General features: G+C 40.5%; 1 protein-coding gene across 2 annotated transcripts in view; it reads right to left on the bottom strand.

The window, feature by feature from the left end:
- Positions 1–26,542, bottom strand: part of TMTC2 (transmembrane O-mannosyltransferase targeting cadherins 2) — a 449,447-nt gene that overhangs the window by 255,445 nt on the left and 167,460 nt on the right. The window contains exon 2 of one of the 2 annotated variants that reach the window (XM_002711368.5): positions 24,071–24,641. The exons of the other annotated variant lie outside the window; for it this stretch is intronic. Coding sequence (XP_002711414.1) covers positions 24,071–24,641 — 571 coding nt within the window. The remainder of the gene's footprint in view (positions 1–24,070; positions 24,642–26,542) is intronic. 2 annotated transcript variants of the gene reach the window in all.

Below are 26,542 nucleotides of genomic sequence, written 5' to 3'. Positions count from 1 at the left end.
GAAGATTAGGCAACTTGTTTTAGTAGATTATTATCATTGGATTCGGTCCAAACAGCATTTGTCTAATGGGAATTCTGACTGCTTTAACAGCTGAGATTTAGTAGACTCTGACTGAACTGTCAATCATTTTTTTGACTGGCTCCTGGTGCTCAGAATCCTGCTGGAAGTCAGGCAAGCAGCTCTGGCCAGGTGATTGAGTGGCACTCAGTAAGTGTGGATTAAGCACCAAGGAAGGGGAAGTGGGAGAGAGGAGTTAAAATACTTGGAGAGAACCTCTGGTTTCTTGTTGCCTTGTTACCGTACCCTTGTCCAAATGCACCAGTTGTCTTTGTTTCCTGGTGCAGCACCTCATCTGGCACCTGCGGTGCAGTTGTGCACACCAGCAGCACTCATAATCAGAAACTTCATGCAACTCATGCCCTAGGCAAGTCAAACATTAATAAAACCAAAAGATGAAAAACTTTAACACTTCTATAAATTTTTATTGCCAGAAAATAAAAATTACAGGATGCAATAGTGTCTTTACTTAACCTGCAACCCAACCATTACCTTTTAGGTAATATCAGGAAATTCCACTCTAGAACGTGTTTCTATAATAACTCCTATACTCACCAGAAGTTTTATGGTAAGGATCATATTTCCTAACAAATTCATTTCTCTTCTATTCTGCTCAAGTCAACTAACGTATCTCGTTCCTTCAACAATCTAAAGAAGTGCAGTCATCCATGTGATATGATAAACTGAGCACAAATATAGTCCCACTATATCTTTCTGTGAGAAACCAGATATTATGATGAGGAAAGTGAGAAATTCTGCATAATTCCCTAATGAATCCAAACACCTGTTAAGTCATTTTATCCCTCCCAGATGAGGGCCTGGCATGCAGTGCCTAGAAAACATCCTCTTTTGCTGTTCTATCTCACTATGAATTGCGAAGCAAATCAGTTAGTATAGCAGTAACACTCATTATGAATGCTTATTAAATATTACACCGAATATCGTTACACATTATCTCAATTAATTGTTGCTAAAACCTTGTGATGTTTGTAAACTGTCAATTAGTGTTTTACAAAAAAGTGCAGGCAAAATTCAGGTAGGTCAAATGTGTTACTCAGAATCCCACAGCTCATCAGTAGAAATTGGACTCAAAGCCATGAGCCATGAGCTTTGAGTCCAGAGCTCCATGGCTTACAGCACCGTAAGCCACACAGGGCCCACTGTACACTGCCATCTTCAGTTCTTCATCACACATCAGTTCCTAAAACGGCCCTCACCTCTATGACCTCACAGTATTATCTGACATCATCTCCTACGAGAAAAGCTCTCAAAGCCACAAGTGCAGAAATGCTGGGGGAGACACTGAGGTGACTAATGTACCTATTTGTAAAAATCTTGAACACTGCAGAATACCTCCACAGTGTTCCTAGCACAGTCTCGAGAGCTCGTGTTTACCCTTCAAGGACACGGAGCTATTTACCAATGGAGAGCAGGAGAAATCCCACCTTGCTCTGTGTTCCCGGAGTGCCACTTCATCCTTTTGTTTACATTTTAATCAGTACTCTTCATCCAGAACCTACAAAACTACTGTAAATCAAGAGTAATGAAATTCTAATGTCCACAACTTAGTATTCAAAGTTGCCCAAATTTTGATTTTTACTTCTTGTATTTCAAAACCCTCTAAATCATATTGAAGTATTTATTGTTTATTTGCCTTTAGTATCCTGTTCCCATATTCGAGGAATAAAACAAATCTGCATCTACCTACCTAAAGTTAGCCTTCTCTTCCTTGTTCTCCACTTCTAGTTTAAATTCCAGTCATTCTGCAATACTTCCCCAGTTTCTCCAGCCTACATTAATCTCTGCTTCTCCATGCTCCCAGTTTTGTAACTGGTATCATATACCAAAGAAACCAAGTATTATAAAGGTCATGCCAGAAGTTGTTAAGACCCAATGTAGGCTAAGCATACAATCTTAATCTTACCATCACATTCTTACACAAAGCAGTCTTACTCCTCCCACATAATTAGGAGCTCTGTGAGGGTGGGGACTTCTGTTTTGCTCACTGGTTTATACTATCTATAGCAACTAGACCAGTACCTGGTTTAGGGAAGGCACTCACATTAGATGGATGAATGAGCACATGGATGATTGAGCACAGGAATGAATGAATGAACCAATAAACAACGAACCCAGGGAGCAGCCTAGAACAGTGTTGGGGCAGTTTTAGGTACACCAGTATCTGGATACAATGATCCAATAACCCTATCTGACCCCTAAAACTTGTGTACATACACAAAACAACACACAGTAGTACCCTATACGCAGTCTTACTTCTTGTGGCTTAAATTACTCACAGAAAACCACAATTCAAAAATATTTCATGGAAACTTTCAGAAATAAACCAGTTGTAGTATCAAATTACATGCCACTGTGAGTAGTATAATGAATTCTTATGCCATTCTGCCCTGAATGTGAACCATTCCTTTGTCCATTGTATCCTCATGTACACATCCATGCTACCTGCTCATTTACGAATTTAGCAGCTCTTTCAGTTTATCAAATGGACTGTTGTGGCACTGCAGTGCCTGCATTTAAGTAACATTTATTTCACTTAATCATGACCCTAAAACACAATTCAGATAGTACAAAAGGAAGGCAACCAGTGTGTTAATGAAAAAGTGAATGTTCTTGACTTAAGAAAATAAATCACATATACAGGTTAAAAAAGAAAATATATTGCATAGTGAGGTTGCTGTGATTTATTTAAGAATGAATCTTCTATACATGCAACTATGAAGAATGAAAAAAAATTTGTGCTAGTTTTGCTGCTGAACCTCAAATGGCAGAAGTTTAGACCAAATACATGCCAAGTGCTTGGTTAAGATGGAAAAGGCACTACATTTGTATGTGTATGAATAGAAAGAAAAATAGCATACACACACACACACACACACACACACACACGTCCAGTACTACCCAAGGCATCTGTTGGTATCTTAGAACATGTTGCCCAGGGAAAAGGGCATGATTTGGTAACACTGTAGCTCTCCATTTCTTTAACTTAACAGTTTGATTTTTTATTTTCTACTGTATCTGGGAGTTAAAACAATGGTAAAATGTGTGAAGTACCTTGGCAAATAAGGCCTAGGTCCTCATCATAGAAATAATTCAAGTGTATTTTAAATATACTAGAACCACAAAGCCAGATCAAGTCCCTTATCCCTAGGGTATGTTTAGCCAATAAAAAAGAGTAGTAGAATACACTGTCTTAAGAAGAAAAGACAAGAGAAAAGGAGGGAGAATTATAGCAATGCATGGAAGAGAGAGAGGGATAGGATATACAAAGACAAGACTCTGAGTAGACTTGCAAGTTTACTTGAACAAGACAGCAGTAATCCAATAATTCTTTTAAGTATGCCCAGCTTTCAAAGAACAGCCTTAAAATACCCACTTCACACTTTCTGGGCATCTTTAGGAGGTGAAGTGAAAGGTCAGAAAGATTCATAAGCAATACAGCTCTGGACAAACTTAGCAGACAAGATATTCACGAAATAGCATCTCATAAAAATCTAGCTACTTCCTACTTAAGTATTGTAGTGAATAACAAAATTCGGTGACTGAAGAATATAAAAAAAGATCCATCCTATCTTGAAATGTTATATAATTTATCACAGTATTCACATTTATTGCAATTTCCCTAATGAACTGCATCTTTAAAAAAATACTAGTTACCTGGCTTAGTCAAGCCTATCACCTTGAAAGCATTTACTTTTAAATTAGTCACTGTACAGAGCAGGTGATCCTCTTAAAATAATAAAAGTTCATCTTAGTTGAGTACTTAATTATGAGTGTAACACTCAGATTTCTATATTATTAATTTATTTGATTTTCAAAAAACCCTGGATCTGAGATGTGGACACTGGGATACAAAGAGGTAAAAGTCAGGATTCCCAGGTCACATTGCTGTGAAAGCATGTCGCATAATACTGCCCCTTACAGCCACCTGTCAGACAAAGGAAGGGAGGAAAATACAGCAAATTATTGTTTTTTAAAAAAAGAAAACTTTAATAATTTGGAGAGGGCCAAATAGAAAGTTCCACTCAAACAAGATGCCCACTTATGTAATGCTGAGTATAATGTATGTACAGAACATTTAGGATTTAAGATTTGGGTTTGATGAGTTTGAGGAAAAGGGGAAGAGGAGACATGCAAAATTCACACTGATCTCTACAGATTTAATTATGTTGCATTTTCTTAAATCTGAACCACCAATTTTGATGGGGTTGAACTGTTCTAAATGCATTTCGATACAATAAAAATGTCCGCTCTCAAAGAGACATGAGACAAAGAACACAGTAAAAATAACACCCTTAATCTTTCTGCTACCTCCCAACTTAAGTATGAGAGAACTATCAACAAACTTAGCAAGATTTTTTTAGGGAAAAAAAAAAGGAATCACTGCCAATATTAATCCCTTCAATAACCTGGGAGGTAGACAACATAAAACGTATCACTACCACCACCAACTGCGGCCAAGAAGGGAAAGACACTCAGCCGGGACAACATTGACATATCCATTGCCTCTGCTGATGGCTCTCCTTCTCCATAGAAGTGAGACCCTACTACGTGCACAAAACATCTAAGTAATTTATAATTTTGGGTGGGGGTGAACAAGGAAAAAAATTCAAGTACCCTAGTACTACAAGCTAAATTTCAGCCAAGAGCCTATTTTTCCAGCTGCAATGAACTTCTAGGGGTGGTTATTCTTGGAAAACATTTTGTGCTAACTCGGGCTTCCCTCTCAGGGAAATTGACAAGATTTGCTTCATCTGATTATTTGAATGAGTTCAATATCGAGGCAACAGTTATAATGCTACATTTGAACTTGACCGACTCCCACAATGTCAGGGTACGGACGACTTTACTGACACAAAGCAGAACTGGACATGTGTGCCCAGTAGTGTTCTTATGAAGTATGAAGTAGAAAACACAATCATGATCTAGTGCTCTCAGGGTCAACCTGGGAAAATTAAACTGTTCTAATCTTGGTTTCCTTAACTGCAAAAAAAATTAATTAAAAAAATAAAAATCAAGGCATGTGTTTGATCTAGTAGCTAAGTTGCTCACATCCCACTCTAGAGTGCCTGGTTTCAAGCCCAAATTCTGCCGCCTCTCTCCTTCCTGCTAATGCAGGACACGGGAAATAGCAGTATCCGCTCATGTAATTGACTCCTTGCTCCCATCTCCCCATTGAGTTCCTGGCTTCTGACTTTGGCTCAATCCAGCCCCAGCCATTGTGGGCACACAGTGAATGAAAGTCCACATTCATTTTCTCTCACTCCTCCCTCAAATAAATAAGATAGAAAAAGAAAAAAATCCTTTTCACAGAAGAGTTAAGAACCCAGGTAAAAAGTAAAAATGAATGCATAAACCCTGTTTAAATGCATGCAACTTGAACGAAATGGAATGATTCACATGATTGCAAATAAACTGTCATAAATTTCATCTCCTTGAAGAGTCTGAATTACACAAATATGCAAGGATTACACAATTAAGTTACTCCACACATCAAGAGTCACCCAGCTACAGCCTAGAAAACAGCCACATTCACTTGTCTGCAGTCTTGCAAACATTAGAGCTGAGCTGTTTTATCACTTGATAATTTATTTTATCTTGCTGTTTGGATAAGTTCTCTACAGAAAACAGCAAGTTAATTCAGCAAATAAGGAAGCCATGTTATTTTCTTGCCTAGAACATGGGATCAAAGTACCTTTCAGATCATACGCATAAAATTATAGTGCAGCTAGTATAAAAATGGCATATGTATTACAAATTGGAGTGTATGATTGATGCTTGAGTGATTCTATTTTAGATAAACAAATATTAACCCTACATAAATTTCAGAGATAAAAGATAAATTTATCATGAAGAAAGGGGAGGTATAGAAGTATTTTTAAAATAAATTCCTCCGAAAAGTGCAACACAAAAATACAGATCCCACTTCAGTTTGCAGTAAATGCTCTGCCCACAAAAAATAAATTTTTTTTTGAATATTTATTTATTGAGGCTGGTCCTGTGGCATAGTAAGCTGAGCCTTCAGCTACGGTATCCCATGTAGGCGTTCACGCTAGTCCTGGCTGCTCCTCTTCTGACCCAGCTCTCTGCTATGGCCTGGGAAAGCAAAGGAAGATGGCCTAAGTGCTTGGGCCTCTGCACCCACATGGGAGACTAGGAAGAAGGAAGCTCCGTGCTCCTGGCTTCGGATAGGTCCAGCTCCAGCCAAGGCAGTCATGTGGGGAGTGAACCAGCGGATTGAAGAGCTCTCTGTAACTCTCTCTCTCTCTCAAATAAGTCCTTAAAAAAAGATTTAAGATATTTTAATATTTTAAAATTAATTTTTAAAATATATTTTTTAAAGATTTATTTATTAATTGGAAAGGTAGAGCTGGAGAGAAAGAGGGAGAAGGATCTTCCATCCAGTGGTTCACTCCCCAAATGGCTGCAATGGCCAGGGCTGGGCCAGGCCACTTAGAGCCAAGAGCTTCATCTGGGTCTCCCACTTCCTGGAGTAGATACTTTGAAGAAGTAAAAAATAAATAAATAAATTTTTAAAAATTTGGCTTGAAGAAGCATATCCTAATGTGATTCTATTTTTTTTTAAAAAAAAAGATTTACTTATTTGAAAGGCAGAGTTACAGAGAGAGAGAGAGCGATAGAGAGTGAAGAGACAGACATCTTCCATCTGCTGGTTCACTCCTCATGTAGCCACAAAGGCCAGGGCTTTGTGAGGCCAAAACCAGTGTCCATGAGCTTCTTCTGGGTCTCCCACATGGGTGCAGGGGCCCAGGGACTTGGGCTTTCTTATGCTGCTTTCCCAGGCACATTAGCAGAGAGCTGGATTGGAAGTGGAGCAGCCAGAACTCCAACAGGTGCCCACATGGGATGCCGGCACTGCAGGCAGAGGCTTAACCTTTTATACCACTGTGCTAGCCCCTCAAAAAACAATCTTTCAAGTACTTTAGGATTCAATTTTTGTTTTGTTCCTGGAAATAAAGAACGTACTATTTTCATAAGAAATCCAATCTTTCCAATCAGATCATTTCAAAGGTAAGGAAAGTTATGATTTTATCAAAAAATAATTTATAGTGTTTAAAATAGAATTGCTTCACTTGGTCCGTGAAGCATCCTTAGACATGCCCATACTAGAAAAACAGCCACCTGCAGAGGTTAAATGACTTGTCCACAATTACAAAACCAGGTAGTGACAAAACCTATGTAAGAACTCGGGCCTCCTGATTAGAACTGCAGGGTGGATATCATTATGCCTGGTGGCCATACTTTTCACAGCATGTTCCTCTTATCTCTGAAATCACAACTTCTCTCAAATGCCTAACATTTTTCAGAGGCTTTTGTGTAATTAATCTAGGAAAAAGGTTACCAGCTGGACACCAAGGTGCAGGTTCAAACAACCTTCATACAAATCTGATATAAATCAATAAATGCCTTAATGGCATATTAAATTTTTATAGAATGGTTCTCCCATAATCATTAACTTTATGAAACTGCTTTTTAAAGTTGCTCAACCAGTAGTGATTTTTCTGCAAGAAGTAAGCCAAGGCATATGTTAGGATGCCCATTTACTAAGGGGATGAAGAAATGTTCCAATTCCGCCTCTTATTTCAATCTTTACTCTGCCTAAAGATGGTTCCTTTTTCAAATAGGTCATAGAAGAGAAATTGAGTTTGTCATCAATTTTGTAAGCACGGTTTCACTGTGATAAAATTTCTGGTCAGTCGAAAATAAGCCAATTTTATATTTCGAGTGCAACTTATTTACTTTCGCATGTGTAGGACATCAGTAAAACACTGAGCAGCAAAAATGAGAACAAGGGAAGGGAAAAGATGTGCCCAGCTTCACAGTCACATTGTCAGCCACTGTGACTCACTCAGAAATCAAAAGCTGCAAGAACCAAACGCACAGCCAAGAAAGCAATCAAATACTGACCTAAGATTCTTACTCAAGAAAATTGCATTTATGCAGTGGCCAACAATTTGTCATAGTTTTTAGAAAACAAATTATGGATTCAAGCATTTTGACCCATACCTAACCCCAGAGACAATATCTCAGTTACCCAAATTCCATACCAATTTATTAAATAGTAAATAAGACAGCCAAGCATATTAAAGGTATCAGTGAAAACACTAAGACATTAACCAGGTTCATTGATCCACATAGTTCAAGGTCAAAACCTTCCCCTACAGAGCCTGTTAAACTTGAAAGAAAAGAATCAAAACACAACAACCGTGTAACTTTGAAAAAAGTTAACTACAGGTCTAAAATCCCTAGTATTAATTCTAATACCTGGAGTTAAGGTAATAATGGTAATGGCAAAACTTCTTTGAATACACTCAAAGCCAATAAACTATATTCTGTAAATAGAACTATGTAACTTCAGAATTACTTCTGCATAAAACAATATTAAAAGCATATAAAAATCATGATCTGAGTTGACACACATTTATAGTTTATTTATTCCATCTCCTGTGAATATTCACATACTCCCCAGTGGTAATACTGAATGCTCATTATGAAGTGCTACTATGTTAGAGCTGATATATAACACAGAATGTATGCCCCTTATTGTCTTTGAGAAGTTTTTTTTTTTTTTTTGAAAAGTAATCTTTAAAAAATTAAATTTTTTTTGCATCTGACTCATAGCTGGCTTCAGCAGTCTAACATCTTATTTGGGGGCATGCAGTCACCCCTCTTGTTATTTATTTTTTATTTTTATTTGAGAGACAGAGGGCTCTCCTCTGGCCGTTCATTCACCCAATGCCTGCAATGGCTAAGAGGCTGAAGCTTGAAGCAAGGAGCTCAATGTCTCCCACGTGTATGGCAGGAACACAGTTCCTTGAGCCATCACGCTACCTTCCAGTTCTGCATTTGCAGGAAGCTGGAATCAAGAGCCACAGTCATTATTCAAACCATGTACTCTGATGTAGAACTTGGTGTCTTAACTAGCTAAACCATTAGTCCAACCACCCACTTCGATAGTAGTTTTTTGAATAAACATAAGAAAGCTCAAATGTTAGATGCAGTCATTACAATCCACACCCACTGTCCTGTGAATTTAGGAGCCCAGAAGAGACAAAGATGCTACCTGGAACCACAATCTTGCTAATTACTAAGCAATTTTGTTCCTCTAATGAGATCTGGAGGAAAAATTTTTTATCTGAACTACAAAGCACCTTCGATAGTACAGACTCATTCTTCCACATAGAAAGCCATTCGGAATGGATTTTCCATGAAGAACACACAGATAGGGTCGTATGGCTAAGATTAACAATGATGTGAGGGGCCAGGGTTGTGATGCAGCCATTAAGCCTCCTGCAGATCTGGCGTTCCATGTGGGGGACAGTTCAGAGTCCCAGCAGCTTCTCTTCTGCTCAAGCTCCTTGCTAACGTGCCTGGGTCCCGAGTACTTAGATCCTGGCCCACCACATGGGAGACCCAGACAGAATTCCAGGCTTCTGGCTTCCGCCTGGCCCAGTTCCTGCTGTTGTAGTCATTTGGGAAGTAAATTAGTGGATGGAAGCTCTCTTTCTCCGTCTGCTTTTCAAAAAAAGTTTAAAAAGATGCAGCAACATGAAATTCAGAGACAAACCAAATGTTTGGATGTGAATTTTTTTAGTATGCTTTTTAAGGTAATTCTTTTAGTATGCTTTTGAGTAACACCACGCATTTCAGAGAAGGTAGGGGAAATTAGGGGATAGGAGTTTGTTTTTATTAATTTATTTACACCTTATTTATAGGCAGAACTTCAGCTGGACAACAGTCACTTGAGAAAATGCTCATCACTCGCCCTCAGGGGAACACACATCAAAACCACAATGAGGTTTCACCTTACTCCAGTCAGAATGGCTCTTATGCAGATATCTACAAATCACAAATGCTGGCAAGGATGTGGGGAAAAGGTACCCTAACACTGTTGGTGGGAATGTAAACTGGCACAGCCACTGTGGAAGACAGTATGGAGATATCTGTACCGCCATGTTCACTGCAGCTCAATTCACAACGGCTAAGGTATAGAATCAATCCATATGTCCATCAACTGTTGACTTGAAAAAAAAAAATTATGGTATACATACACTATGGAGTACTATTCAGCTGAAAAAAAAAAAGAAATTCTGTCTTTTGCAACAAGATGGACACAACTAGAAACCATTATCCCTATTGAAATAAGCCAGTCCAAAAAAGACATACCATACATTTTACCTGATGTGAAGTAACTTATAGTATAGTGTAGTATAAGTATAGTAACTTATGTATTGGAGTGAAATGGACATTTTGAGATCCAATGATTGTGTATAGCCCTTGTCTCTTCCATTGAGGAACAGTCTGTTTCTTTCTTCACACTATTTGTTGAACTCTTAGTGTTGTGTTAACTTTATGATCATTAAGTCAACTGAAAATAGATCTTTGTAAAAATTGAGTGGGAATAAGAGAGGGAGAAGGAAGAAGGGTAGAGCATGGGTAGGAGGGAGGGTAGAGTAGGAAGTATCACTAAGTTCCTAAATCTGCATATATGAAATACATAAAACTTGTATAATGTAAGTTAAATTTTAAGAAAATTAAAAGAAGGCAGAGGGGCTGGTGCTGTGGTACAGCAAGTAAAGCCGCCCCCTGCAGTGCCAGCATCCCACATGGGCTCTTCTGATTCAGCTCTCTGCTATGGCCTGGGATAGCAGTGGAGGATGGCCCAAGTCCTTGGGCCCCTGCACCCACATGGGAGATCTCAAAGAAGTGCCTGGCTCCTGGCTTTGCATCGGCGCAGTTCTGCTGCTCTGGACAATTGAGGACTGAACCAGCAAATGGAAGCCCTCACTGTCTCTTACCTAAAAACTGAATTAAGCAATCGAAAAGTATATTCCTTGTCACATGAGAGGCATGGGGGGGGGGGAATTAAAGTTGACTCTGAATGCAAATGAAATGTGCAAGCATGAAATGGTCTTAAATTTTCATAAAACTGCATGAGCTGAGTTATTTAGATACCGCTACTTCCCTGTCACTCTCCCGGACTCTTCCCTAACCAGGCTAAATTAATTTGGCTGACACTTGTGCCTCTCTAGCACTTTATGTGGAATTCTATTAGCACTTAGCACAAAGTAACACTGTCTCTGTCTATATGTCTGCTACTTCCTAGAAACATGGATAAAACATGATGCGACTATGTATTTTTAGCACCTATAAAAGGAGCTGTTTGCACATGGAAATACTTTTGTATTTAAAGCAACTGTCGGTAAACAACAGTGGTCCAAAAGCCTGGTGATATAAAAAATTGTTTTTCTTTTCCATTATAGTAATTGGATTTTCTATTTTCACTAAAATTTTACGAAACCAGTATAATGGAAAATCATGAGCCTTACTATATGACATTTGGAATCGGAATCCCTCTCCAGTATGAACCACCTGTGGATCCTTGGGCAAATTAATTCACTTTCATAAGCCTCAGTTTATCTTATCTGTCATTGAGGTCGGTGCTACCTGCTCTCTCAGAAGGGATCAAAACAAAAGCATAGTGGCCGGCATTGTGGCACAGAGGGTTAAGCAGCTGTTTGACAGGCCAGCATCCCATGTGAGTGTTGGTTGGAGAACACTTCCAATCTGGATACACTTTCCAATCTGGAAAAGCAGAGGAGTATGGCTCAAGTACTTGGGACCCTGTCACCATATGGGAGACCCAGATGAAGCTTCTGGCTCTTGGCTTTGGACTGGCTAAGTCCAGACAACTGTGGCCATTTCTGGAGTGAGCCAGCAGATAAAAGATCACTCTCTTTGTCCCTCCCTTTCACTCTGAATTTCAAATAAATCTTAAGAAAAATTAAAACAAGGAAAACATTTTCCTAGCGCACACTATGAAGTACAGATACATGATAGTTATTAACACCCCCAGCTCTGAGTATATATGCAAATCAAAGCTAGTGAACTCAAATGGGTTCTGTTCCTCTTTGAATAACACAGAAGAAAGAACCACCATGGAGATTATACCACAGAATGCAAAAGAATCAGAGTACAAAATATCCTGCCTGAGAACCAGAAACATCAGGCTGTTGCTCTGCCAACTTAAATTCAGCCCTTCTCTCACTTAGCCAAGCCCATTCTTCAACTAGCTCCGTTACATCTCCTCATTGTTGGTATTTCGCCTCTGAAGTATGTTCATTTTTGGAGGCACTGTCACTTTTTATGTTAGGGTGGTCATCCATTTGAATATTTGAAGTCCTGTGCTATGAACAAAGGAACCTCACACGTCTTGTAACAATCTGGTGGTAGCTTTGTGGAAACTCCCACCACATTCGTGGAGTTATGAGCAGAAGGACAGACTATATTCAGCTGGTGGGTACATGGCCCATGTCTCAAGTTTTCTTGGTCCTCAATTTGTGTAGCGACACCTTGGCTATGAAGAAGCCAAAGGGCTGGGGTGGGGTGGAGGGCAGTACTGCGGCATAGCAAATTAAGCTGCATCCTGCAATACCAGCATCCCATTTGGGCGCTGGTTCCAGCCCTGGCTGCTACACTCTGGATGCAATTCCCAGCTAATGTGCTTGAGAAAGCAGCATCAGATGGTCCAAGTGTTTGGGCTCCTGCACCCATGTGGGAGATGGGGAAGAGGTTCCTGGCTCTCAGTTTTGGGCCAGCCTAGCCCAAGACACTGCAACCATTTGGGGAGTGAACCAGTGGATGGAAGATATGGCTCTCTCTCTCTCTCTCGCTCGCTCTCTCTCTCTCTCCCTAATTCTACCTTCCAAATAAGTAAATAAATCTTAAAAATAAAAAAGAGAAGTCTTACCCCATACTAAGCATAGTATCAAAGAGAAGATTTCTGTTGAGAGGTAATCTATTTCAAACAGCAACACACCACCAGAAATCAAGTAAAAGAATGCACTGTAATTTTAGTCTCATTAAGTTTGCAAATAGCTACAGGAGTTCTTTTGAATTTCATATGTATCAAACTGCAGTTCTGACAAAATACATATAATGAAGCCCCCACTGAAGCTAGTTTGGGGGTGGGGAAGAAGGGGAGAGGACTGGGAGGAAAAAAAAAATGTCTCTAAACAACTCAATTTCAAAATAAGCTTGGAACTCTTAGTACAGAAAAAGAAGAACCTAAGAAAAATAAGAGTAGAATATCATTAACTATGAGCTCAAGTGAGGGTACATGAAGATCCTTTACTAATGTTTAACCTAGCTGAAGTCCACTGAGTCAAATTTTCCCTTGCAACAAGTTTTTAGAATTTAAAAGGGAGGCAATATGCACAGTGTTAGTTATAATCTGCTCATGTGTGTAATTTCTATCCATCTCAAATTCTCTTGAGAAGAGACAAGTAGATGGCTGTTTTTTTTTCTTTTTTTTTTTAATCTTTTATTTAATGAATATAAATTTCCAAAGTACGACTCATGTGTTACAATGGCTTCCCCCCCCATACCGTCCCTCCCACCCACAACCCTCCCCTTTCCCACTCCCTCTCCCCTTCCATTCACATCAAGATTCATTTTCGATTATCTTAATATACAGAAGATCAGCTTAGTATACCTTAAGTAAGTATTTCAACAGTTTGCTCCCACACAGAAACATAAAGTGAAAAATAATAGATGATTTTTTTTAAATGATGATGAAATCAGATCAGACCTATTGTCATGTTTAATCCCAGTGAGAGTCAAGTTGGGAATTGATAATTTCTTTCTTTTTTTTTTTTTTTTTTTTTACAGAAGATCAGTTTAGTGTACATTAAGTAAAGATTTCAGTCGTTTGCACCCCCATAGATGGCTGTTTTTTAACTCCTTCTAGAGGTAAAAAAACTTTTAAGTTTTATAATGGTTAATAATTATATGCAAGAATCAGATTCTCAATGTACATCAATTTTTTTTAAGACTCATTTTATTTATTTGAAAGACAGAGTTACACAGAGCAGGAGAGACAGGGAGAGGTCCTCCATCTGCTGGTTCACTCTTCAAATGGCTGTGACGGCCAGAGCCAAGCCCATCCGAAACCAGGAGCCTCCACCAGGTGTCCCACATGGGTTCAGGGGCCCAAGGACTTGGGCCATCCTCTACTGCTATCCCTGGCACATTAGCAGGGATCTGGATCAGAAGTAGAGCAGATGGGACTTGAACCACTGCCCACATGGGGGCCAGTGCTATGGCACAGCGGGTTAAAGCCACAACCTGCTGAGCCAGCCCCCATCAATGGTTTCCAATCGAGCTATTTATGAAATCACTGGAAAGTTCTAAAGTTTCCTTCTTATCCCTCCCCCCTCAATCCCTCACAAAAAGTAAGCAAACAAAAAGATTCTTATTCAGTAGCTTCCAATTTTACTCTATAACCTCTTGCTTATGGGGCCGGCACTGTGGCACAGTGGTTTAAAGCCCCAGTCTGCCATTCCAGCATCCCATATAGGCGCCGGTTCGAGTCCTGACTGCTCCTCATCTAATCTAGCTCTCTCCTATAGCCTGGGAAAGCAGTAAAAGATGGCTCGACTCCTTGGACCCCTGCACCTATGTGGGAGGCCCAGAAACAGCTCTTGGCTCCTGGCCTCAGATCAGCTTAGCTCTGGCCTTTGCAGTCATTTGGGGAGTGAACCAACAGATGGAAGACCTCTCTCTCTCTCTACCTCTCTGTAACTCTGTCTTTCAAATAAAGAAGATAAATCTTTAAAAAAAGATAAAGAATGTCTAGTTTACACTAGCTTCCTCACAAAGGGCTGATGATCATTCAAGTTTGGTACATTTAATTATCAATTATCTTGGTAAATGGTCACCACACACATCCACCTCCTGTCTCTATCAGTTCAATCAGATTTTTAAATGTTGAGTTTTCTGAAATCAAAACTATTTTTAGCCTCAGATGTGTCAACAAGCCTGTGTTACTAAGATATACATTTCTGCCAAAAAAAATGTGTCTGAAAGTTATTAAGGTTTCTGAAATACTTCATGAAATTTTGGGCAGCCAGAAAATATTATTGCTTTAAAGACAAAACTTTCTGCCTGCTCTTCTTCCCCTCGGTGGTGGGGAAGTGCACTGAACACTACCAGAAAAAAAGGGCAGCCCAAAGCGTCCCCAAGAAGGACTGCTGTAACAGGTTCTGGAATCAGCTACAACAACACTGCCTGCCAGGTTGGGAAAGAAAAGGAGAAGAAAAGAGATTAACATTTATCTTTATGCAATACCAGTACTCCCTATTTCTTGGAAAAAAAAAAAAAAAGAGAGAGAGAGAGAGAGAGAGACTTGGATGCTGCAAGCCACTGCAGCTACTGAACTAATTCTCCTTACTAAAAACCTGGCTAAAAGGAAATACATAGGAAACAGAGTGGAGGGGGAAGGAGAACAGGAAAGTCTGTCTCCCCTCCATTTTCAGATGCATAAGCAACAGCACCCTCCTGAGTCCAAAGGGAAAAATTCCAAGCTAGCAAAGTGTGAGATGATGGCACAATACTAGCAACGCGGGCAAATGAGGGACTGAAAAGTTTACTTGCTTTCCATCAATCAAGCCAAAGATCAGTTATCAAGTCACGTTATTCCAAAGAATTATCCTTTGAAAAAGACCTTTCTTCCACTTTCAGTTATCAGCACTGATGCACAAGACAGGCAGCATTCCATCCAGTGTTGAACGACATGCTACCAGCATCTCATGAACTGAGTAGGCCACTGGGTGGTAGAACAGCCATAGCCATGCTTATTGAATACTCCATACAACAGACAGGAGTTCACTATTAGTGCAATGGTGTGGAAATACAGTAAAATGCCGATAACAAGGATGATAATAACACAAAAGGAATTTGAAAATTAAAAAGGCGAGGGAAGGAGAATGCGTGTGTGTGTGTGGTATGTGTGTGTGTGTGTGTGTGTGTGTTAGTGTGTGAAATGGGCTTTTAAGCCTAGCCATTAAGATGCCTGCCTACCAAATCAAAGTGCCTGGGTTCAATTCCAGCTTGAGATCCTGACTCCAGGTTCCTGCTGAGGATCTGGTGGGGTCAGCAGGGACGGCTCATCTGACTGTGTTACTGCCACATGTGTCATAGACGTAGATTGAGTTTAGACCCTTTCCAAGACAATCCTGCCCACTGCAGGCACCTGGGGAATGAACCAATGGATAATAGATCTCTTTCTTCCTCTCTCCTTCTCAAAATTTTTTAAAAAGACCAAAGAATATACTTTTACTGTGTAAATTCTCACCACCACAAGATAAATATTATATCCTTGATAATATACATGTTAGCAATTTACTAGGGTCACACAGCTAGAAAACAATAAAACTTCTATTTAGGTCTGCGTAACTCCAGTCCTATAACCTTTCCACAATCGTCTTATTAACACATCTTCATGAAAAGCAAAACAAATCGTTTTTCAGAGTAATCAGCTCTTCTGACAGAGTCAAATGTATTTCGAGTTTACCACTATGTCATGAGAGTTTAAGAAACTATACACAAGGCCGGCGCCGCAGCTCACTTGGCTAATCCTCTGCCTGTGGCACCGGCACCCCGGGTTCTAGTCCCGGTTGGGGTGCCGGATTCTGTCCTGGTTGCTTCTCTTCCAGGCCAGCTCTCTGCTGTGGTCCGGGAAGGCAGTGGAGGATGGCCCAGGTGCTTGGGCCCTGCACCCCATGGGAGACCAGGAGGAAGCACCTGGCTCCCGGCTTCGGATCAGCACAGCGCGCCACCCGTAGCAGCCATCTGGGGGTGGGGTGGGGGGAGTGTGTGTGAACCAACGGAAAAAGGAAGACCTTTCTCTCAGTCTCTCTGTCTCTCACTGTCTATCCCTATCTGTCAAAAAAAAAAAAAAAAAAAAAAAGAAAGAAAAAGAAAAGAAACTATACACAATTGAACACACAAACTAGCAAATTTTCTCCCAAATCTTCAAATTAGGAGGAATAAAAAAATCCAACTAATCTGAAAATCTTTATAAGTGTTATACAAATTCTCCAATCATACGTATACAAGCTTGTTACAATCTGACTACATTATATAGGTTTCTATCTATGCAGTTTGTACTCATGGAACACCCAACACACACATGTTCATACAAACTGTGTCATGGGAGAGAATATAAGGGCATTTATAGATAAACAGAGATTGTGTCCTCAAACGACTAGATTGGTTTAAGTTGTTATGTCTCTTAAATTCTTAAGAGAAAACTTTTTCTTTTAGTTTCTAAATACAAAAAATTTACCTATTTTAAATACATTGATACTGTATATCATCAAGGTCTCTACTTTAACATCCTTGGTGTGTAAAATATGTTTTGCGATATCTTAATGAGAATTCTGGATCTATTTTCCATTTCTTCTCAGTCATTTCTGATTTTTGTATGTCCTTCACCCTCTCCTGCTGTCTTTGTTTTCTTTGAGTATTACGTTAACTGTAAGCAAAATGACAAGCACATATCAAAACACAGGCATTGTAGATTCCCATACTAAAAAGTATGATGATCTTTGCACTTTATTTCCTAAAATTAAATGAACATGAAGAGGAAGAAAGTGTCCTTTGAAATGAAGACACTGACTTCACTAATGAAGGCCGTGATTACTGGGGAAACACGTATTCAATTCTGAATTCATGCTATTTCACTTGATGCAAGAGTTATCATCAGACCAACAGAGCATACAGGAGCCATCTGGGTGCTGCTGCCTTGCAAAGACAAACCCAGAGAGCAAGGGCACACTGACCTTCCCCACCAGCAAATCAGCTCAGACTCCAGCATTACGGGCACTATTCTTCCCTTTTGATTTCTTGTTACTCTTTACAAAGAAAAGAAGGCTATGATTAGTAGGTGTGAAACCTGAACAAATGTCAAAGACCAATCAAACTCTATGCAACCTTACTATAGTATCCTATTTCCTAAGTATTTTAATTATCAATGCATTTATAATAATCACTCTTCCCCACCCCACTTTTTCACCCCATTTATGCCTTTAAAAGGGACGCTCAGATGCAGTCAAGGAAAATGGTTCCCTACAGCTTAAATTTCATTTGAGAAATCAACAGTAAATTAGCATTGTCATTGTTCCAGGCAGTTAAGACAGGAATCTGACTTGTAGGCACTGACAACAGATTTCAAATTTCTGCAAAGGACATCTTTTTCTGTGAAACTGACAGCACCAGTTAAGTGTGAGTAACCTGATAATCACGAGATCCCGCCAGTCCATCAGTGCGATTCCTCCGAGGCAGCAGGTTATCGAAAATTGAGCCGAGTGATGTCATAGGCATCCCAGACACAGCATTATGAGAACAGCACAGATGATTTCAATGAGACTCATTATTTATTCATCACAAGATCCAATTTGCGTGTCATTTGCGCTGACGGTATGAGCTAACTAGTTGCAATTCGGTTCTGATAGAGTATTTTATTCTGGAATGTAAAAAGGGTCCTTAAAGATTTTTTTTCTGTCTTCCTGTATGAAGGAGTACAAAACAAAGAGGGATTTTGTTACTTGTGGCTGCTCACAGTACTACGTGAATGCCATTCAGCAACACTGGGAGGACAGACACAGGAGAAAGCCCTTCAGGACTGCCTGTGTTTCTCATTAGGAGTGCGTAAAAATATGCCAAATATTGTGGAGAAAAAAGTAAAATATCCATCTTCAGAAAAGAAATGCTTTTTTTGTGTGAAAATCGAGATACACACTGATCAGGGACACGCTCGCTGAATGAGTCCATCCTCAACTTATGAGTTTAACTCTCAGGATGGTGACAGAAGGATCCCACCTGCACAGCTAAGGGAAGGGCAGAGATCCATGTCCCTGTCCCCCGCGAGGAGGACACACAGGTGTCTGCACATTCCTAGACCCATTTCACAGACTGGCCAAAGTCCAAGCATATTATGAAACTATGCACTGTCTCCCAGCACCCTGGGGGCAACAACATGCCCTGTCCCCATCTCACCACACACTAGCGAGTCTCAACCCACTCCTCCTGGCTCTGTTTCCTCTGAAACCTTCATGAACTCTATACACCTCCCAGAATGCTCAGCACTCCCCAGTGACTTCCTACTGAGTTTCACCCTGTGTCAGACTCACACCATCCCTTCCACTCTTCCTCACTTCTGCAACAGAAGGTGTCCACATCCAAAATATCTTTTGGGGCGCTGCTCAAAATGTCTCCACTCCAGAGCAATTTCTTGATTCCCCCTGCAGAAAATAAGTTTCCCTTCTTCTAAACTCCCCTAGCACTCCGAATGTGGGACTTGGCAGACAGGGGTATTTTTCTTTGTAAAACATTCTGTGAATAGATCACTGTTCCAAGGATTAAACACTGTCATGCAAGCATTGGAGAAGCTCGCAATGGTCGTCAGCTTCCCCGATGTAAACTACTCAACGTGAACCTTAACCGCAGCCAGAATACAGAATCACCTGACATCAGCTAAGCCAAGGCGCCAACCTGCAGAGATAAAATATCTTATTAATCTTTGACTTTCCGAATTGTAAAATATTTTTGAACCTCAACTTCATTTGTCGTATTATCTGGTTAGCAGTGTTGGCAGCTGTTCAAAGTTTTATAGTACTAGAGGTCATGAATATTAAATGCTACAACAAGTTTACTGGGAAGAAATCCAAATTCATTTGTAAGTGCATGACAAATAGCCCTACAGTTTCAATAAAGCAAAGAAATACTGTGATCAGAATCAGGTATCTTATTGTATCTGGGTTCCCACAAAGGCAAGCAAAAGGCAAATGAAGCGAAAGAGTATGACAGGAAGGTTGGGACATTATTTGAAGTAGAGTGGCACAGGTGTTGATTGAAGAAAATCAGAAACAGCAAACGTATTGCTTTTCATTCAGAGCAAGGGATATGCAGGCCACAATAGGTTGAGAAAAACCACAGACTGTTCTAGAAACAAAAGGGACAAAACCATAAAGAGTAACAGACTCCACCAATGCCATCTTCAGTACATAATTAATGAAAAAGCACATGTGGATTCACTGTGCACATACTGCAAATACCTTCAAGCTGTTCATTTTCTTCTTCACACTCAGGGAGCCACACAAAACAGTCAGATGTATGGCAGCACATAACATCTCTAGTGTTCAGATAGTGGCTGAATCTTTAACAGAATATAAACTTCTACCCTCAGAAATCATTCAAGATAAATCCAGTGAACCGTTTGGAAATAAGCAGTCGTTTGTCAGTTTGGGTCTGATCACTGCAACTCGATGTAGAAGAATCCAGCTTAAGCAATACTCAAGACAAAGACCAATTTCATTAACCATGGGCAACCTCCATCATGCACATGCAGCTTTGCATTAAATGGAAGAGTTATTTCTAGCAAGAGAATGCTGTTTCTTAAAAGTAGAACTCCGGCCGGCGCCACGGCTCACTAGGCTAATCCCCACCTAGCGGCCTGGTTCTAGTCCCGGTCAGGGCGCCGGATTCTGTCCCGGTTGCCCCTCTTCCAGGCCAGCTCTCTGCTGTGGCCCGGGAAGGCAGTGGAGGATGGCCCAAGTGCTTGGGCCCTGCACCCACATGGGAGACCAGGATAAGCACCTGGCTCCTGCCTTCGGATCAGCGTGGTGCACCAGCCGCAGCGCACCAGCCGTGGCGGCCATTGGAGGGTGAACCAACGGCAAAAGGAAGACCTTTCTCTCTGTCTCTCTCACTATCCACTCTGCCTGTCAAAAAAAAAAAAATAATAATAAAATAAAATAAAAGTAGAACTCCATTCTCCCATAATAACATGGTCTTCTTATTTATGTGACTGAGAACACGATTTAATTTTAATATCATGCACATCTTGGAAAGAACTGTATAAGAAAACAAAAGTAGTCATCTTTAGAGAAATTCTTTAAAGATCAAACTGAGGGGCTGGTATTGTAGCATAGTGGGCTAAGCCTCCGCCTGTGGCTAGGGCATCCTATATGAGCACTAGTTCTAATCCCAGCTGCTCCTCTTCCGATCCAGCTCTCTGCTATGGCCTGGGAAAGCAGTAGAAGATGGCCCAAGTCCTTGGGCCTTTGCACCTGAGTGGGAGACCCAAAAGAAGCTCCTGGCTTTGGATTGTCCCAGCTCTGGCCATTGCAGCCATTTGGGGAGTGATCCATCGAATAGAACAACTCTCTTTCTCTGTCTCTCCCTCTCTGTGTAACTCTACCTCTCAGATAAATAAAATCCTAAAAAAAAAAAAAAAAAAAAAGTTTCAACTCAAAGGGCCTCATTTTTCCAAATTATCTTTGGCTTCTATTAGAATTACTGCACTGGCTTTCAGATTTTTTTTTCCACCTGTAACTGAATAAGTGATTACGAGGCTAATAAAGGGGGGTAAAAAAAGATGTTTCCACATTAAAACCGTTAACAGATGTAAAATAAGCAGAGAAAATGCCACTAGGCAAACAATGGCTGATGCTGGGTAAGAAAAATGTTGCTTTTACTGATTTTATTATCCATGTACCCCCTGGGGTCACGGGAGGCTTATAAAAAAATTTGTGGGCAGATAAAAGCCTAGTATTTATTTGCAAGGCTAGTTTAAGCGTATTTCAATCCCCTGCCCCTGCCCTTATTTTTTGACCACATAAAACCAAGCAAGTAAAAGTAATGCAAGGAACGCTAAAATAATCACCCGGTAAGGGGGTCAAGAAAATTTATTTTTCTAACATACATGTCTTCCAATCCTGCCTTCCAGAGTCTACTCTCTCAGGAAGGAAATTCTCAGTGTATAAACGAGAGTACAAAAAAAATAAAAAAGAGAGTGCACTGGGTTTTCCTTTAAGATTTCCGTCATGTACTTTAACAAAGCAAATCTTAAACGTGAATTCAATAGTTACCGAATACCCACTATGTGCTAGACGGTGCATGAGGCCAAGGAGCCTAAAGCACATACATTACTCCTGACTGTGAGGCTAAGAAATAGGAATGGCTGAAAGCGCCGCTTGTTGTTCATGTGTTTTGCTGAAGATGCTGTATCCAATGGTTGACAACTCTTTCAACTATTAACAATATTCCAATTTGTTAGTATTCAACCATAGTATTTCCTAAGTCATATAAGTTCTCCCAAGAAGCATTTAAGGCAAATGTGTTAACATTTTTAGCCAAGGAAGAACAGTGCCTGGCAGATGTAAATACTCTAAGCATTTAACAAAAACTAAATAAAAAAACCTATCATATGCCAAGTATATACCTCATCACAGAAAAATCTAACTTGCACATATCCTTGCCAGAATTCCAAAAAGCCGGACTATAATATGAGTATGTGCATGAAGTACATGAATCTTACAAGAATCAAAGCTGGCCAAATCCAAATACCTGAAAGACACTGTGTGGTCCAAATAGATTTTTGTTTTGTTTTGTTTTCAATCAGCAACCAATGCAATAAAACAGGAGACGTCACAGAAAACTCCAGATTGGCCTCTTCAGAAGAATCTTCAGCTCGACCAAACAGAAACCTGCATTTTCTTATTGCAGTAATAGGGTGGCAAGAACAGTGGTGGGTGGACTTAGCCTTCAATCCACCAAGGTCTCTTCTGCCCAGATTGAGGGAGAATCTGAGGGCCAGGATCTGACTGAGATGAGAGCTCCAGACCCAAGGCCACTAGTACTATGAAGAAATATGCCGAGTATGACTGCTATGATAGAAACATTACTGACCTAAGTTAAAAAAAAAAATACAGTGTGGGCATTTGGCCTTGGAGAGTGGATTGAAGAACTGGCTCGGTCCGCATCGCTCACTTTCTCCTCCAAAATATTTGTTACTGTCCATAACAATGTTTTAGGGGAAAACCACTATTCTTTCCAAATCTCCTTGCAGGAATAATTAAAATAGATTTGAAATTAAGAGCTTGACTTTCAAGCTATATGTTGTTTTCAAACATCAAACTCTACCCAGAGTTTGATTTTTAAAGTTTCAGCATTTAATTGAAATCACAAAGAACTTCATTCAACCCTTGATACTTGAGTTCTAAGTGAAAAGGTTACATTTCCTGCAGAACAAAAGTATAACACTGCTTACTAAAGCAACAAAAATAGCAATTAGAAAAAAAAAAACTGAAGCAATGCCTTGGTTTTCTTTTCCCTCCATTTGTTCCGGCATTTTATTTTCTTCCCAGTACAACTGTGAGACTGAGAACGGAGGGGGAAGAGGTGGTCAAAACCAGGAAAACCTGACAGCTTCCTCACAGCCAGTTTCCCAAACAGTGATTCCTCACTTGTGCCCAAAGGGAAGCAAAGAGCTTCCTTACAACACAAACTTCCCGAACCCCGGGCGGGCAGCATCAGTCTGGACTTCCAAATCAAAGCAAGGCTGAGCGTCCCATGAGTGGAGGCGGATGGGGAGACAGGGAAGCCGGCACCTTTTTGGCCTACCCATCTCCCCTAATTCCGCTCCTGAGCACCCTAGCAAAACCCGTTCCGAATCGGTAAGAGCATAGACCCGACGTCCTCCTGTACCTCCACACATTGTATTTGAAACCACCTGGGGACGCAGGGGACAACCGCGAAACCTGAAGCGAAGTCCTCATTGGCTTCAGGGCCAAGCTTGTAAGACTCACTTTCTGTTTGGACTCTTCTATTCCTACCCAGTACAACAAGGGTAAAGTAGTATGATTCATTGTTTAAGAATTTGACTTCCCAGGGCACTACGGAAAGGAGCTGTTTTCCAAACTCAGGAAAAGTAATATTAACAAATGGCAGAGGGTTTCCCCTCGGCTGCGTCCAGCATCAAGCACTACTATCAGTCATGTTATTTTTACAAATGACATCATCGGCAATTCATCATAGAGAATTTTGACAGAAATAATGAATTAAAAAACCGATGACAAAGACGCATATTCTTTACAAGGCTAAATTATTCTTCTGCCACCTTTGAAATCATGAACATAAGTTAAGAAACCCGAGAAGGAAAACAAGCAATGGCTGAAACCCTGTTTAGTAGAGAAAGGTCAAAAAGGACACTTCCACTCAGGCAGGATCAAAAAGGAACGTATTTTAAATTCTGCTTGAAGAGGAACAAATTTGCGATTTAAATGGTGGCAAAGGACCAAGCAAGTAGATTACTCAGTAATCCAACGCTCAAGAGCCAACAATCACTTACTTTGTAAATGGTAGGCAAGATCTGTTTCATTTTCAGCCTGTGAAAGACAAAGACATCATAAACCGCCGAGACGGCCAGAACAGTCACTCCTTGTTCCTTCCACAACATGCTGCATCCTGCACACAGTCCTGTCCCCAGGAACCAGCCCCAGGTCCTGGCTGAGTAGCCTCTTGTCGAACAGTGTTTAGTGTAGCACAACAAGGAGAGGAGAAAGAACAGACTGGCCCCTACATCGGCCCGTCCCACGATTCCTGCCACTGCCTCTGTGTGAATGGGGTGCGAGGCGAACATCAAGCCAGCCATGAAGGTCCAGTATCCATCACCAAGGAGGATCTTGGAGAAGCTTGTGAAGAGGCCAGTGACAGCCGCATGCAACAGGACATTGACAAGATGGTAGCTCCAGGGGTTCAACCCTCCAATGGCATGGTTCAGACGAAAGGACAGAGTGCAGAGTGGCCGGTACGACTTGTGGCTGCCACTGTGGGTTAGAAGAGTCCCCCAAAAATCATTGTAGAAAATGTGAGTCCATGGAGTTTCTGGGAGAAGGTCCTGATTAGTCTTGATAGCGCGGCTAAAAAACAAAATGTTAAAAAAAAAACGTAAAACACAAAAAGAAAAAAAAATATGACATTGCTAAAGATACGGTCGCCCTCAGAAGCTCAGTCATTATGTGACCTTGTGATGGGACCAGACACTCAAAGGTTCAAGTCGATCTTCTCCTTAACCAACACCACAATTAAGGCTGCATTTCTTGTCCTTAAAAGCTCTCTTCCTTGTTGATATCCAAGTATCTTTCAATAATAAAGGCCATTTTCTATCAGTGACTTCTGCTTTCATGTAGCACTGGTCAAGCCACTGCCCCAAATAGCATGCGTCACTGTGGCCAGAAATGCAGATTCCTGGCTTCAGGTTGACAGCAGGCTTAAGAATTTGCATTTTTTAAAATGCAAATCAGCTGATGCAGGGGACACACAGAGCCAGGACCAGTCCCCTACAGAAACAAATGTGAGGTAGAATATCAGGGCCCAGACTAGTGATTCTCACACATTCAAGTCACCTGGGGATGTGTGAAAAGCAGGTTCTGATTCAGGAGGTTTGGGAAACACCCAGAGAATCCATGTTTCTAACAGCTCCCTGCTGATGCTGATGACATTTATATAAAAGCCCGGAAAACTGCAGAGACAAGGAAGCACCAGCCTCCCTTTCTCCTTGCTAGGAAACGTCTGCCTTTCCCACTTCTGAGCTCCTCGGGACATCCTATCATCTACAGAATCATGGGACCCCACTGTCTTCAGCTTCTCTTAGAAATAGTATTTCCATATTCACATGCCTGACATGAGCATTCTCCAGAAAGTTGAAGAAAAATGCAACCATGAAAAACTTAGGAATGGATTTCAATTGTGGGGAACCAAAACTTTATTTTTTACTTGCACTTTTCCATGAATTCTTTAAAGTACCCTCACATTTCGAAACAGCCTTTAAGAAGGAAGGACCTATGATTTGTTGACCACCCCCTATTTGCCAAGCACTGTGCTAACTGCCCTGGCTACAGCTCCTCATTTAATCCTTAGAACAAATCTGATGAGGCTGATATCATTATCCTCCTAAGTGAGGAAATTACAGTTGCCAAACATTAATTAATATTTCCGAAGCCATACAAGTTGAAATAATAGCACAGTTTTATGTGTTTGCTTTTTTCCACTACTCTGGGATTCTCAAAACGTGATCCTGATTCCAGTTGGAGTCAACTGAAAAACAAACGACTACAAAAATGTAATGGCTATTTTATTTTATTGTGTATTTGAAGGAAAATTTAGTGATCACATCAAAGCTGAATTTCATGGTTTTGATTAGAATGAAAATTGAGAAGTCAACATAAAGACAAGTATTAGGGAACAAAGAGTCCCGGTGTAATGGTCACGGTGCAAACATTCAAAGTGACATGTAAAGGACTCTGTTGGCATCATTCCCTCCCTGTGACAGTGTACTTCCCAGAGGACAGGGTGACATCTTGAATATTCTGTATTGCTGTGCACCTGTCTGTATTCACATACCCCACAGAGGCACAAGAATTCAAAGGGTACACAAAGAGAAGCTCTAGAACCAGAAATTTCTTGCCCAGTCTGATGAAAAGGGATTTTAGCGCATAAAGGCATTTGAGGAGCTGAAGAACCACAGATCTGGTAGTAGGCTTCCTTAATGACACATTTTGACATTCAATGATGTTTACAGCCCATGTCTCTACCATTGAGGAGAAGTTTTGGTTTTTTTTGTTTTTTTTTTTTTTTCTTTCCTACTATTTGTTGAACTCTTTACTTAGGGTAGAGTTAATCTTCAGGGTATCAAGCAAAGTAGATCATTGTAAAAATTAAGAGAGGGGAAAAAGAGGAGGAGGAGGAGAAAGGGTGGGAGCTTGGGGGGAGGGGTCCAAGTTCCTCAATCTATATATATGAATTACATGACCTTAGTTTA

The sequence above is a fragment of the Oryctolagus cuniculus genome, chromosome 11, assembly GCF_964237555.1.
Source record: "Oryctolagus cuniculus chromosome 11, mOryCun1.1, whole genome shotgun sequence".
Lineage (NCBI taxonomy): Eukaryota > Metazoa > Chordata > Mammalia > Lagomorpha > Leporidae > Oryctolagus > Oryctolagus cuniculus.
Note: the sequence above shows the minus strand (reverse complement) of the source record. Positions and strands in the feature narration are given on the sequence as shown.